Source organism: Chiroxiphia lanceolata, chromosome Z (assembly GCF_009829145.1).
Source record: "Chiroxiphia lanceolata isolate bChiLan1 chromosome Z, bChiLan1.pri, whole genome shotgun sequence".
Lineage (NCBI taxonomy): Eukaryota > Metazoa > Chordata > Aves > Passeriformes > Pipridae > Chiroxiphia > Chiroxiphia lanceolata.
Genome location: NC_045671.1, coordinates 23771423 through 23785640, shown reverse-complemented (window position 1 = coordinate 23785640; position 14218 = coordinate 23771423). Strand labels below are relative to the sequence as shown.

General features: G+C 41.3%; 1 protein-coding gene across 2 annotated transcripts in view; it reads right to left on the bottom strand.

The window, feature by feature from the left end:
• DOCK8 (dedicator of cytokinesis 8) overlaps positions 1–11307 on the bottom strand; it is an 87852-nt gene extending 76545 nt beyond the window's left edge. Inside the window, exon 1 of one of the 2 annotated variants that reach the window (XM_032676164.1) lies at positions 10986–11307. In XM_032676164.1, coding sequence (XP_032532055.1) covers positions 10986–11038 — 53 coding nt within the window. In that variant the 5' untranslated portion in view covers positions 11039–11307. The remainder of the gene's footprint in view (positions 1–10985) is intronic. The other variant, XM_032676166.1, reaches the window with a different exon arrangement.
• Between the last annotated feature and the right edge of the window lie 2911 nt (positions 11308–14218).

The window sequence follows — 14218 nt, the reverse complement described above, 5'->3', positions numbered from 1 at the left end:
AAGGTTGGTATTTTTATCAATCAAAAAAAAGTCTATTTTGTCTCTTTCATGGCTGTCAACTTCAAAGAAATTCACAATAAATGTATAAATGGGTCTTTAATACTGAGTACTTGAAGAGCCAGAGAAAGAGATAATGTAAATGGGACAGAAGTAGAAAACTAATTTCTGTTCATATTTGGCCCCTCATTTCCTAAGAACACAAATTTGCGGAGCTTCAGTGTGACCTTTCTGTGAAGGGAAATTCATGAGGGTTGTTTTCTTTTTTTTTTCCAGTTACTTCTTAGAATAACATTTTTTTTTATTAAGAGATGTAAGTTTAACTAGCAAAAGTAGAATCATTTACTAAGGCATTATACCTGAAGAAAAATTAGCCCAGTTGCTACTATGTCAAGATATACTGCTGTTTTCTAGTAACCACAATCGTGTTGGGTCAAGGGTTGGATTTGATGATTTTGAAGGTCTTTTCCAACCCAGTTGATTCTATGATTTTATGATTCTAGGACAGGGAATTTTGATTCAACTTCAGTGAGAGCCTGAGCAATAACTAAGACACATTTGAAAGCTGGATCTTTTGCTCACACTTTGAAAAATAAGAATGTCTAAAGAATCTGGCATATGCTAACAATTATACTGTTTAAAAGAATGTATTTTTGTATCTGCTGGCTATCACTACAACGACAAATATTTCATAGAAATTATATTACATACCCTCACAAACATTTGGATGATGTAAAACATTTTACATCATAAGTTATAAACTGAATTTCACTTAATGATTTATCTGGAAAATTTCAAGCTTGGAGAAAAGCTACATTTTACTAAATCTTATAAACATGATGTTTTGGTTCTATACTGATTGTAAAGCTCAGATCATGTCACAACTGAAATAATATGCGCTCTTACCTAATCCAGTTTGCTTGACTTTGGGGAAAAATACTAATATTAAGTCCAGGTGTGCTGACTCCCTTATAAGAAGTCTCCAGGCCATTATTACTGAAGCTCAGAAAACTGTAATTCATCATATGCAAGTATTATTCTACAAAAGTCATGAGGAAAAGTATTGTGGACTTTTTGCATGAACTTGGCCCAAAAGCTGATCTAGGCCTGGATCAGTCTAGAAATTACAGAAATTATTTTTCTGTAACTGAATTCATGGATGGCAAGCATTTAGTGTAATTATGTTATCAGTAAGCACTTCCACAGGCTATCCTTTTTTTTACTGCTACAGACCACTGTATAGTCTGGTATGTGTTTTTCAAATCAAATTTAAAAAAAATCAAGTCAGAACAGAAAAAAAGGACAACTATACTGACCTATGCTCATGAACTGTAATTTTTAATGACCATAAAACCTGAAAATAGTAGAAGATATAAAATACAACATTAAATATTTCTTTCTTGCTACTTTTCCCTTCATAGTCAAAAATTGAAACTGTTTGGAATGACAAATAAGAGATGTCCATACACAGAACCTGGTGGACATAAAAATGGTTCTCATTCGCATCTACATTTTCCTTTGGTAAGCTTCGGGTTTCACATGCCAAAAAAACCCTAAAAAAATAAAACTTCACAATCTTATATTGTGGCCTAACCTTTACCATGTATATACATATCTGAAGTCTAGGAGGGACGTAATGTCTTATAAAATGATTTTAGAATGCAGCCTAAAGTCTATTTCCTGCTCACCAACCATCTTCCAAAGTAAAAATGTTATTACTCTAATCATGTATCAGGTCTGATTCCAGTGACTGCACAGAAAGCAAATACTATAGAACACCAATCTTTAACAACTGTAATAGAAAATAGATGGTTATATTTTGAACACTATGTAAGTACGCAGTATGTAGTCAGAGAGCTTCCTAGCTGTCAGTGACATCTGTCTCACTTTTAACAACAGTAAACCATGACCAACTGTTCTCTAAAGACTGTTTCTACAGCTGCCTACCAGCCGATAAAGTGTACACTTGTATTATGGAGCCTATCTTTCCTGCACTTGTAATTTTTCACAGATATGCTTGGGTGGGCCTCTGTTTGTCTTCGACTCGTTATTTAAAAATGTGACTACTACCACCTTGATTGTGTAGCAGGCAGACCACTCCAGAAAGGGTAATCATAAAATTTGGGGTAAGCAATACAAACCAAAAGTAAGTCCCTGTGAATAACCAAAGGCACTAGTATCCTCTGAAAAGTAATTAAGAGGGCATTTTCTTGCCGTTTCTTTTCTACTTCCTAAAAGTTAGTTGTATTTTAGGCAGGAAGTGTTACAATCTTTTGCAGAGTGTGCCAAAGGAAAGGTCTGTGTATTAAATCTTCATGATGGACACTACAATGTCAAATGTAGTAAGAGCATCTTGGATAACCTTATCTTTGAAAAATGAGGAGATACAGGAATCTCTAACAACAGTGTGAAGTAATAATCTATGGCATAATCTTGATATATGATATTGCTTTCTTTTTCAGCTTACTCCTTTAACTGATTTACAACTCACTCTGATAGAGAAGGAAGTTTCCAGTCAGAATTAGGACAGTCTTGCACAGACTAACATGGCTTTGCACATTATCTGCTTTTCTTTTTATTATTTTTGTGCTTGTGTAAAACAAGACAGCTTGCAACCCGAGCCTAGGCCACAAGAAATACTGCAGCAGTGTTCCTCCTTTCATGTAATTGTCTCTCTTGTGGCTTCTAGACACATTCAAGCTCATATGGCCTACAGCACAGCTTGCTCTCAGGTACCATTCAACAGGCTGTGAGGATGCAGACAGGCTTTGATACTGGTTTCAATTATACACAGTGACCAGCGAATGTATATTGCATTAGTTTGTCGTTTGCTCAAAACATGTAAAACATATTTAGAAGTGTTGCACTGACATAGATTTAGTCTAATTTGACTGCTCACTGGAAACACTCTAGCAAAGGCAAACGGAACTATCTCTAGGGCTAACAAAAAGATAATCTCAGAGGCATTAAGAAGTCTCCTCTATTAGAATAGATTGGATCCATCCCTAGCGTGCTTTAATATTCTTGACTTTGTGGTAGATTTAGAAAGTTGTTATTTTTGCAGTTTACATCCCTCCCTTGAAGTGGAGGAGTACCTGTAAAAATGTGCAAAAAGATGAGAGACAGGTTAATAAGAGCCATTTGAGACTTTTTATGGCTATTTAGTCATTCACATGTAGTGAGCACTTGTAAACTGATACAGCAGGGATGAAAACATGGTATGAAGTCCTCCTTATGTCTTCTGCTCACTCAAATTGTCTTGATTCCAAACGGAGGTGGGAGGGACGGTAAAGCATCCACTTGCAGAGGCATCAGTGGGGATTGGCCTTTTTGAGTAGCATATGAAGGAGCAGAGCTCCCTGTCTTCTCCCTCTTCTCTACACCTGCTTTAGAGCCAGGTACAATCTATTCCTTTGCTCAATACAAATCCAGAAGACAGCAAAACAGTGATGCTGTAACAAGCTAGGACAAAACAGCTTGAAGTAAGCCAGGAAGACAGGAGTAACGTTTTCTGCGAAGGAGATTGGGTCCTTCATTTGTCTAAAGGAATCATATTTAAAGCTGGTGAAGTATGAGCTGCATGAGCAGACAATGAGTTGGACTGAAAACTTCACAAAGAGCTGATAATCATTAGTGATGATCAGTGGCATGAAGTGTAGCTGGAGGCCATTAAATAGCAGTAAACCCAGGGGTCAATAGTGGGTCTAATCGTGATTAACATCTTCATTAATGATCTGGATGATGGGGCAGAGTGTACCCTCAAAAAGTTTGCTGATGACACAGAAATGGGAGGAGAGGTTGATGCACCACGGGGTCATGCTGCCATTCAGAGGGACCTCAAAGGGCTAGAGAAATGGACCGATGGAAACTTTGCAAAGTTCAACAAGTGCAAAGCCCTGCAACCAGGACCATCCCCATGCACCCATATATGATGAGGGGCACCCAGCTGGAAAGCCACTTTGCAGGAAAGGACCCAGAGATCCTAGAGGACCATGACCACATTGGTCCTAGGAGACCACAACTTCATCGAAGTTGAGCATGAGCCAGCAATGTGCCATGGTGGCAAAGAAGCCAAATGTTATCCTGGGGTGCAGCAGGCACAGTACTGACAGCAGGTTCAAGGAGATGATCCCCGCCCTCTGCTCAGTGCTGCTGAGACATGCCTAGGTTCTGTGTCCAAGTCTGGACTCCTTAGTACAAGAGAGACATGGATGTGCTGGACAGAGGCTGGTCAAGGGTGATGAAGGTGATGAAGGGACCACAGCATCTCTCCAGTGGGGAATGGCTGAGAGAGCTGGGACTGTTCAGCCTAGAGAAGGCTTGGCTCAGGGGGGATCTTATCAATGTATACAAATATCTGAGGGGGCAGAGTAAAGAAGACAGAGCCAAGCTCTTCTCAGTGGCTCCCAGTGACAGCACCAGAGGCAATGGGCACAACCTGAGACATGAGAGGTTCCACCTGAAACATTTTTCCCCATGAGGGTGACTGAGCCCTGGCAAAAGTTGTCCATAGAAACTGTGGAGTCTGACTCCTCGGAGGTCTTCAAAGCCAACTGGATGTGGTCATAGGCAGCCAGCTCTAAGTGACCCTGCTTGAACAGAGGGCTGGACAAGAAGATAACCTCCAGAGATCCCTTCCAACCTCAACTATTGTATGAATCTGTGTAAGAAATAAGCAGATACTTTGGTCAGTTTATAATCTATCCTTATAAACCAGAAATGGAAAATACGCAGTCTGGCAATTGGAAAGAAACACATGTTGAACTCAGCTGAAAAACTGGATAAAATTGAATATAAAAGCTAATGAAAGGTGAAGAAAATTATATTATACTCCAGTATTTCTATAGCCAAATTAAAAGATTCTCAAACAAATGGGACAAATAGTACTGGATTCCCCTAGTGACCTTCTACAATGGAGTGACATGGGAAGAGCAACTGATGTTACCCACCTGAATTTCTGTATGATCCCCCATAACTTTCTTATCTCTAAATTGGAGAGACATGTATTTGATCGATGGAGTCTTAGCAATAGAAAGAACTCGCTTGACAGCTTCATCTGCAGTGAATGGTTCAATGTCCAAACGGAAACCAGTAATGAGTGGTGTTCCTCAAGGGTAAGTACAGGGAGCAATATTAATTAATATCTTCATTAATGACATAGATAGCGGGACTGAATGCACCATCGACTTGCCTGCAGATGTTCTGGTTAGAGGGGCCCGGCTTATCACTATGTGGGTATAACCAAAACTGTGTATTCTACACCCTCTATGTCATTTCTGATGGACTGTTAATAATTTGCAGCAGCTGCCCAGGGCACACCTGACAGCTCAGGCTACAAGTTGGGTGTTAAAGAACTCTGCAAGGAGTGCTTCTTTGTCTTCACACTAATGACTCAGCTGTGATAACTCCCTCTGGAGAGGCGTTAGCACCTTCACACTCAGCCTGAGGGGTCATCTCTGCTAATGGGCACTACTGGACTGGTATAATAGGCAGCTGTAACGACCTAGACCATCAGAATCCAAAAATATCCCATAACTCACAGAGTTAAATCACCTATTGTGCAACTCCCCCCTCTGGGGGAGGTACTGGGCATTCCCACCTGAACCTAAGCATATATAACCTTAGGGGTTTGGGACTTCTGGTACCACTTGTCAGATCCAGAGGAGGATCGGAACTCCAACAGGACTGCGACTGCCACTCTCAACAAGATTGTGATCATTACTTCAACAGAACTGTGACCATCATCTGGACCAAGAGGTTTCCTTTCCTTTTACTTCACACCCAGGGAGGCCACGTGATGCTGAGCACAGGGGTTTACAAACACCGTTCTGTTCTTATCCCAGGGTGCGGGGTTATACATCTGTCTTTGTGGGTTAATACCAGTTTTATTCTGTATCATTGTATTTTTTTTAATCTTTTTAGTAAATTTCAACTCTGACTTGTAATCTCTCTTGAGTTGTGTTAATTACTCCTGCCAATTTACTTTTCAACCGGCACATCAAGCTGAGTGCAGCAGCTGATTCACATGATGGAAGAGATACTGCCCAGAGAGAGGGACCCTGACAGACTTGAGAAGCGGGTTCATGCGAACCTCGTGAAGCTCAACAATGCCAAGTGCAAGGCACTGAACAGGGTCAGGTCAATCCCCAAGACATGTACAGACAGGCAATGAATAGATTGAGAGCAGTTATCCAGAGAAGAAATTGAGGGTACTGGTGAATGAAAAGCTGGACATGACCTGGCCCTGTGCACTCACAGCCTGGAAAGCCAACAGCATCCTGGGTTGCATCAAAAGCAGTGTGGGCAGCAGGCGGAGGGAGGGGATTCTGCCCTTCTACTTTGTTCTTGTAAGACCCCACCTGGAGTGCTGCATCCAGCTTTGGGGTCCCCAGAACAGCAAAGGAAATTGACCTGGTAAGGTGAGTCCAGAGGAGAGCTGGAGCACGCCTCCTGTGAAGAGGGGCTGAGAGAGCTGGGGTTGTTCAGCCTGGAAAAGTGAAGGCTCTGGGAAGACCCAGTAGCAGCCTTCCAGAATCTCAAGGGAATACAGGAAATATGGGGAGGGGCTTTTTACATGGGCCTGTAGTGATAGCACAAGGAGGAAAGGCTTTAAAGTGAAAGCGGGTAGGTTTAGATTAGATACTAAGAAGAAATTCTTTACTGTGAGGGTGAGTAGGCACTTGAACAAGTGGCCCAGAGAAGTTGTGATGCCCTAGGCTTGTTGGGGCTTTGAACAATCTGATTTAGCGAAAGATGTCCCTTACAATAGCAGAGGGTTTGGAACTACGTGATCATTGAAGGTCTCTTCCAACCCAAGCCTTTTTAGGGTTCTGAGATGTAAACCTGATCTTTTTATCCCATGCACATGAACTTCATGTAATTCTCCAAAGGATTTAAAAAAATAATCTCATTTATTTTTGTGCAAGTCTAAGAAAAAAGCTCATTTACTATAAACTATTACTAAGAGATTGCTATACCTAACATATGAAACATGTACATCTTACTTTTTTCTCTTTAATCTGTTACATTTAATATTTGTACCAAATACAAACCCACTACTATTCCACACATGTATGTGTGTGTACTAGATTTTTATATTACTACATAAATTTATTACATGTACAAAAGACTGAGGTTCTCTCTGCAGCTTATTTAATATATGTAAAGTTTGAAAAGAAAAAATAATTAACAGAAATAGCTTGGTGTATACAATGGAGTCTGGACAATGCTTATAAGTAATTCACATTTTATTATATCCACATAACCAGGGGTTTACTGAAATTCAAGCAAAAGATGCTGGCCTCAGCCCTGTAAAGGGGTTGCACTGAACAGAAATCTGCTATCAGAGTACATAGGAAATGGCCTGTTCTGCCACCGAGACAATTCTTGCACTGTACTTAACTCCTTTGCAACAGCCTTTATCATTTAGGGTAATTTCTTGTGAATCTTCAGACCTGAAACTTTATACAATGTAATATTTAAGCTCACCTTTTCATTTCAGGTAGAAATAATTTAAATGTATGCTCCATTAAACCATTAATGGAAAGAAGGATTCATGGCACAATTTGAGAATTTGGTACAAGTTTGACTTTTAATGTAAGCTTTTTAAAATTTGAAATCTTTAGCTAAATGTTTTCTTTAATATTGGTAGTGTGGGATCATTGTTCTTTTTAATATAAATCTATGCATATAAACTCATCTTTAAGTACACGTCTTAAAACTAGAACAGGAAAAGAAAATTTTGTTTGGTAACTGGACAGTTTCAGGAACAAGGAAATGAAATTATAGAAGTAAATGTTGAAAACTTGTTTTATAACACTTGTGAAATGCAGGCGATGGTTGTCCATAGAGACAGTTGAGGAGTATGTCTGTTGGGAGGGTTTTTAACTACAGGAGTCACATGACTGGAAGTTAAATATGTTAGGGAGCTGTATGCTGTTCTTGATAATTTTCTGTTTTGGAATTTGCATGTTGAAATGTTTTGAATGTACAGCATTGGTGACCAGTGTCCCAGGTGGGGGGGGCACAATTTTCTTCACTTGAAGTCAAAACAAATAACTACTACTGCAAAATCTATGTAAACGGTAACATAGTAAATTACACTAGCTAAAGTGTAATAATAAAAATAATAATAAATATAAAATCTCTTCCGTGAATACTGTGTTTATCCCAACACATAGCTGAGGCAAACTGATTAAAACTCATCTTTTCTGGTCTCTCAAACTGCTCAGCTGGTACATGTTAGAGCCCACACTTCTAGCAATGGCAATTTGGTTTTTTTCTCAGCAGTTTATAAAATTATTTTTCAACTTTCCTGATTGCTGGGTAAAAATACTGTGATTGGAAAGTAGATACATTTACATTACACAATGCAGATACCTAATTATTATCTCGGACTCAACTCAGCAAGGAAGATCTGTTTTTTCACGCCCCATGCTGACTTCTAGCTGCCTAACTTGAGGGACACTAAAGGTTTGTTCCGTCACTTCTACATATGAGATGAACATCATTATTCATAAAAGCTATGCTATTAAAACAGAAGGAACTACTCACATACATGCATTAAAAACATATGTGCAAGTCTTTGCAGGATTAAAAAAGGCAGGAAGCAACAGGCTGGGGCAACAGACATCAGATGGGTGGAAGGAAGAATAAAGTGATAGGAAGACATGGTTACGTGGGCAGGCTGCATACACAAGTTTGAAGGCATCTGAAGGCCTGTTTTTAAGGTTTGACCTAGCTTTAGACAAACGTCTAAAGTTGTTCTTGAAGCATCTGCAATGCTGGTGCTCATGATCAATAACGCACACTAAATTTAAAGTATGATGAGACCATTAACACATTATGGATTACATCATTGCTAATTTTTTACAGAACAGTGTTATGCATAGTTCATAGGTTGGTCAGATATGTATCGCAGCTTACCGAGATACAGGGTACAACTTATGTAACTAGCAGGCTGATGATGTTGTACTGAGGAACCAGAACAGAGCCTAAAATTCTGTTGTTCCTCATAAAAACAGTATATAGCTTAGTTAAGTCACTGGCAAGAGAAAAGGTGAGGAAAAAACCAGGAGAGTTTGCATGCGAATCTGTAATGAATGCAGAGTAATTATACTAACTCCTGTAAATGATGCCTTGCCAGTAACATTCAATTTTCACTTAGAGTTGCATTTTGAAGAAGGAGATTCAGGAACTCTGAAGAGAAAGGAACAAAATTTTACAGCTGTAAAATAGTCTTTTGTGTATAGGAAGAAAGCTAACACATTGACCTATTATTCCCCTGATTCTGAAGATTACTTAAAAAAAAAATCTAAACCACCACGCATTAAAAATGCGTCTTGCGAAGATCTATCACTCTACGGAACAAATTGCACTAAAGTCATGTAAAAATGTCCTGCTCCTTTTGAAGAAATAGAAACATGTTTTGCTAGCAAACATATTTACTTTCTACTATACTGTGTCAAAGAGAATATTCATACTTGCAAAATAAACAGGCATATGGTTAAATCGGAATAATATTCAGAACACACTGATAATATATTTCAATATTTAACTTGCCATGAAAAATACTGAATATTTCACTATCAACTCAGAAGAAAAAGAAATTTAAAAAATTATAACAGTAGTTTAATTTCACAACAGTTCTTACTACCAAAACTTTTGTGAGCCTCTGTGAAACGAAGCTGGATTAATTGTTATGATTCCACTACTTTGTAAGGCTTTGTGACCCTCACCACAGCTCAGGAAAGCTGCCAGAAAGCTGACCCTAAAAATAGGAAGAAAGAAAATAACTCAAACCCTTTAAATATCAGCTAGTTATGCTTTTTGTTCAAGCAAGTCTCCAAATGATCAGGAATTGTGGCAGGATACTGTAGTGAACTGTTTATCTGACAGCTCCCAAATATGAGGTCTCACTCTTGTGAATATTCCACCATAAATTTAAAAATAACTCCCAAAGGATACAGAAAGGTACACTGATGCATATTCTGCCATGGGAAAGGCACATCACAGCGGAGCTAATTTTATCCTCTCTGACTGCAAACCTCATGTCTTCCAACAAATTGCTGAGGAGGTGGAGTTTCTCTGCATACTTTTCTCTCTGGCATAGAGACTTATCTTCAGTTTATATTACCATTATGCTATTTGTTCTTTTATGTGTCAGCAAACTCAGATACCTGGTACTTACATCAACACCCTGGAAACACAGTTTTTGTCTCAAGATAACAAGACTCTTGAAAAGGATGCCTGTTTTTTCCTTTAACCTAACAATATCAAAATAATGATCTTGATTTCATAGAGCCACCACAGAGCACAGACCAACTGAGAGTCAACACTTCTCTGGGAAAAGACACCAAAGTCTATGAGACAGCAAGTTTAGTTTCAAGAGTATGGTGTTCCAACAGCTGAGCTCTAATTTATTTGATTTAGGGAATGAAGGGAGGATATAGATATATTTTCAGTCATCAGGGAATTTTTTTCTTTTCACAGATGAAAGGATGAAAAGAAAAAAAGAAAAAAAAACAACCCGGGGATGTATGTCATTGCAGTATTGATGCCATACATAAAGTCCTCATTTGCTCAGGAGTGCTAATTTAGAGACCACATCATTTTGCCACTTCTTGAGGAGGGGGAACGCCAACGCCCCACCTCATAGCCAGCGACCAGCCCCTCCAGGGACTTGCTCAGGCAGGACAGATGGGGAACAAACTCCTGGGTGAGACTGCAAGTCATGTCCCTGTCGGAGGACATGGACCCACAACCGGCTTCGTCAGAGCAAACCTTGCTGCAGAAGCGCACCCCGAGGGTGCAACTCCCCGCAGGAGCAGCCCAGCAGCGGAGCGATGCCGCCCGAGGGCTGGCCAGCCCAGCTGTCTGGAGCTGGCAGGTGGCTTCCCGCCCCAGGGGTCTCCAGGGAAGGAGCCGTTCCGCCCCTACTCCCGCCACCCGATCACCTGCCGTGGCGAGGAATCGTGAAAGCCCCTTACCTGTTGATTTTCAGGGCGAACGCCCTCCTGTCCGCGGCGGGTAACGTCGCCATACGGGCGAGCAGCCGCGGGTGTCGCCTGCCGATGAGGACCGAGACCAGCTGTACGCACGAAGGACGGCTTTATTTCATTTATTTATTTTTCTTAACTGCATGCTCCGGGCTAAAAACCGGACGATCTGCTGACAGTTCTGGGTGTCAACTTCCGCATTTCACCTTCCTCACCGAAATCGGCTGGAGTGGGAGGGCTCTGCCCCAGCGCGTCTGCCCCGCCGCCCGCAGCGCCCACTCGGCATCCCGCGCACCCTGTGCCCCGGGGGCTCCTGCCGGCTGCCCACGGGCACTGGGAGGGAGCAGGAACGTCCCCTTCCTCTTTAACACAGGCGAACTTCGAACTGCCCGTGGGCATTTTGGAGGGAAGCAGCGAGGAAGGCAAGTGCTTAGGCACGGTCAGGAAGGGAAGGCGCCGCGTACTTCTGGACGCGCACAGCTGCGGGAATCCCTACGCATCCCACCAGCCCTTTTTCTTTTGGAAAACGCAGTGCGGGTGTCAGACACCTCGGCCTCCACCCCACCACACCCCACCCCACACACATACACACACACCCCCTCCGGGGGTCGAGCGCTGCTCTGCCGCGGCAGGTGGGGAAGCAGCGGACACCGCCGGGCTCCAGACCGGCCCCGCGCCGCCCCCGGGCGCCGCCGATCCAGCCCGTCCTGCCAGGCGGAGCAGGCGTGGCCGCCGGGCAGGGCCAAGCAGGATCGGGCAGGGCAGGCCTGAGTAGGGCTGCTCGGAGCAGGGCAGAACCGCGTCTACCGCCCTTCAGGCAGGAGAGATAGTTACGGTCCTTCCTTCGGCCGCGCTGGCCCAGGGATGGAGTTGTTCGGGCAGGTAGGGACGCTCTTTACTTGGGGCGATATTTTGCCAATGCACTGGTGCACCCAGGGTGTATGTTTCTCTTACACGTCAACTGAGCGTGTAAGAAAAACTCACAGTATTACTATCAGATACGAGCTCAGCTTGGCACAAAGCTGGCCTCACTGCTGCTCCCTTCACTAGCACTTTCTGTTCAGATTTTTAAAAAGGCCATTTTTATTGAGTCTCTTGAGGTTGGGTTACCAAGTGACATTTCCTAACTGGTATTTTTCTTTCTGCCATGGTCCAGATTTAACTGCTGCCGCAGATAAGCAGAACTCAGACTTCATTTGAAAGGGGAAACAGAAGCCAAACATGGTTTCTAGAGATGATTTTTGAGGTAGTAGAAGCAATTCAGTTCTAGGTTGTCAGTTTGACATCTGGGCTTTGGTAGCAACAGCATTAGGATTCACCTATTGGAAGTCAGTCATCTCCATTGTAAACTGAAGAGTATCTAGAGGAAAAGAGCAGTATATGAGGCAAGGAACAGAAGCTTATCCAGGAGTGAAGGCCTAAAATCGTGCGACTAACAATTACCTTTTACTGTGTAGGATTCACTATTCTTTAGAGCACTATTAAGTATGTGTGGTCTCAAATATGAATGTTGACCTCTAGAGTCTTGGAAGAGCGGTAGCTAACAGCCCTTAGAGAAGTGTAGAGAGGCATAAGAGGTAAAAGACTTAACAAAAACTCAGAATTAAATAAAAAGAGTTGAAAATGAAAATAAATATGGGTATCTTTTGTAGAAAACCCCCACAAGGATCTACAGCAGAACAAGACCTACAATACTTCAGAGAAACTTCAGAAAGAAAATATTAAAAGCACTATTAATAGAATGTTGTTAACTAACAAATATTTGCTTTGGGAAGAATAAATTGGACACTTTATTTCATGGAGCTTATCTACCACACCCATCCTTTCTTTACGTCACCAAGATAAAGCTAAAGCCACTTACTTATATGTAATTTAAACTTAAATATCACTTAGTTACAAATCACTGATTTGTAGCTAAATCAGTAGCTGTGATTTGACGTGTGTATTGGTGACAAGAAAACTTTTGAATGTCATAAATGTTGGCTGTGGCAAGATATTACCTCATTTTTTATTGAAGCTATAAAAAAGAGTTTGGGCTTCATTTCAGCAGCTCATGTGGCATGAAATAGGACTTTCCTTGATTGCTAAATCTTACCTCAGAAATAGAGCTAGCAGCAATGCAGATAATATACCAATGTGCACAAACACATTCATTTAGGAGTGATCAAATTGTTATTTTGCAGTTTCATGCATTCTTGGTAAGCATGGACAAAAAGATTGCCACATGCAGGAAAACATGCCTGAGGAGACACACAAAAGTAGTTTCCAAAACTTTATAGTTTTGGCTAGTATGTAGCCAGTGTACTGTTGTGATTTAACCCCAGCCAGCAAATAACTCTGACACAGCTTCCCGCACACTCTGCCCTGGTGGGGTGGGGAGGAGAGAATCGGAAGTGAGAAAACCTGTGGGTTGAGATAAAGACAGTTTAATAGGAAAAGCAAAAGGTGTGCATGCAAGCAAAACAAAACAAGGACTTAATTCTCTGCTTCCCATGGGTAGGTGGGTGTTCAGCCATCCCCAGGAAAGCTGGGCTCCATCACATGTAATGGTGACTTGGGAAGACAAATGCCATCATTCTGAACAGCCTCCACCTTCCTTCTTCTTCCCCCAGCTTTGTATGCTGAGCATGATGCCTTATGGTCTGGGATATCCCTGTGGTCAGTTGGGGTCAGCTATCCCTGCTGTGTCCCCTCCCAACCCCTTGTGCAGCCCCAGCATCCTCACTGGTGGGGTGGGGTGAGAAGTAGAAAAGTGCTGCTCAGCTATAACAAAACATCACCTTGTTATCAACACTTTTTCCAGCATAAACCCAGTACACAGCCCTATACCAGCTACTATGAAGAAAATTAATTCTACAAACAAACAAAAACAAAACATCCCCCCCAAAATAGCCAAAACCAGCACATATATTCAGCAAATACAGAACAAACACTTAGATTATTTTATGTTTTCATCTTTTTGGATGAACCGAATTATCAGAAGCCTACTTCAACATATGAGCAGCAAAACTCATCAAATACTTCTTTTCATCAATTATGTCAGCAATTACATTGCCTTTTTCAGAGAGAAAAAAAAAAGAAGAAAAAGGAAATAATTTTATCAAGAAAGTTTACATGGTTTTAACTTATTGGAGTACTATCTGATGAGAAGTTGGTGAAATGATTTTTTTTAAGCTATCTTATTCAATTAAATATCGCCAATACTAGTGCTCCAGTTTATTGTT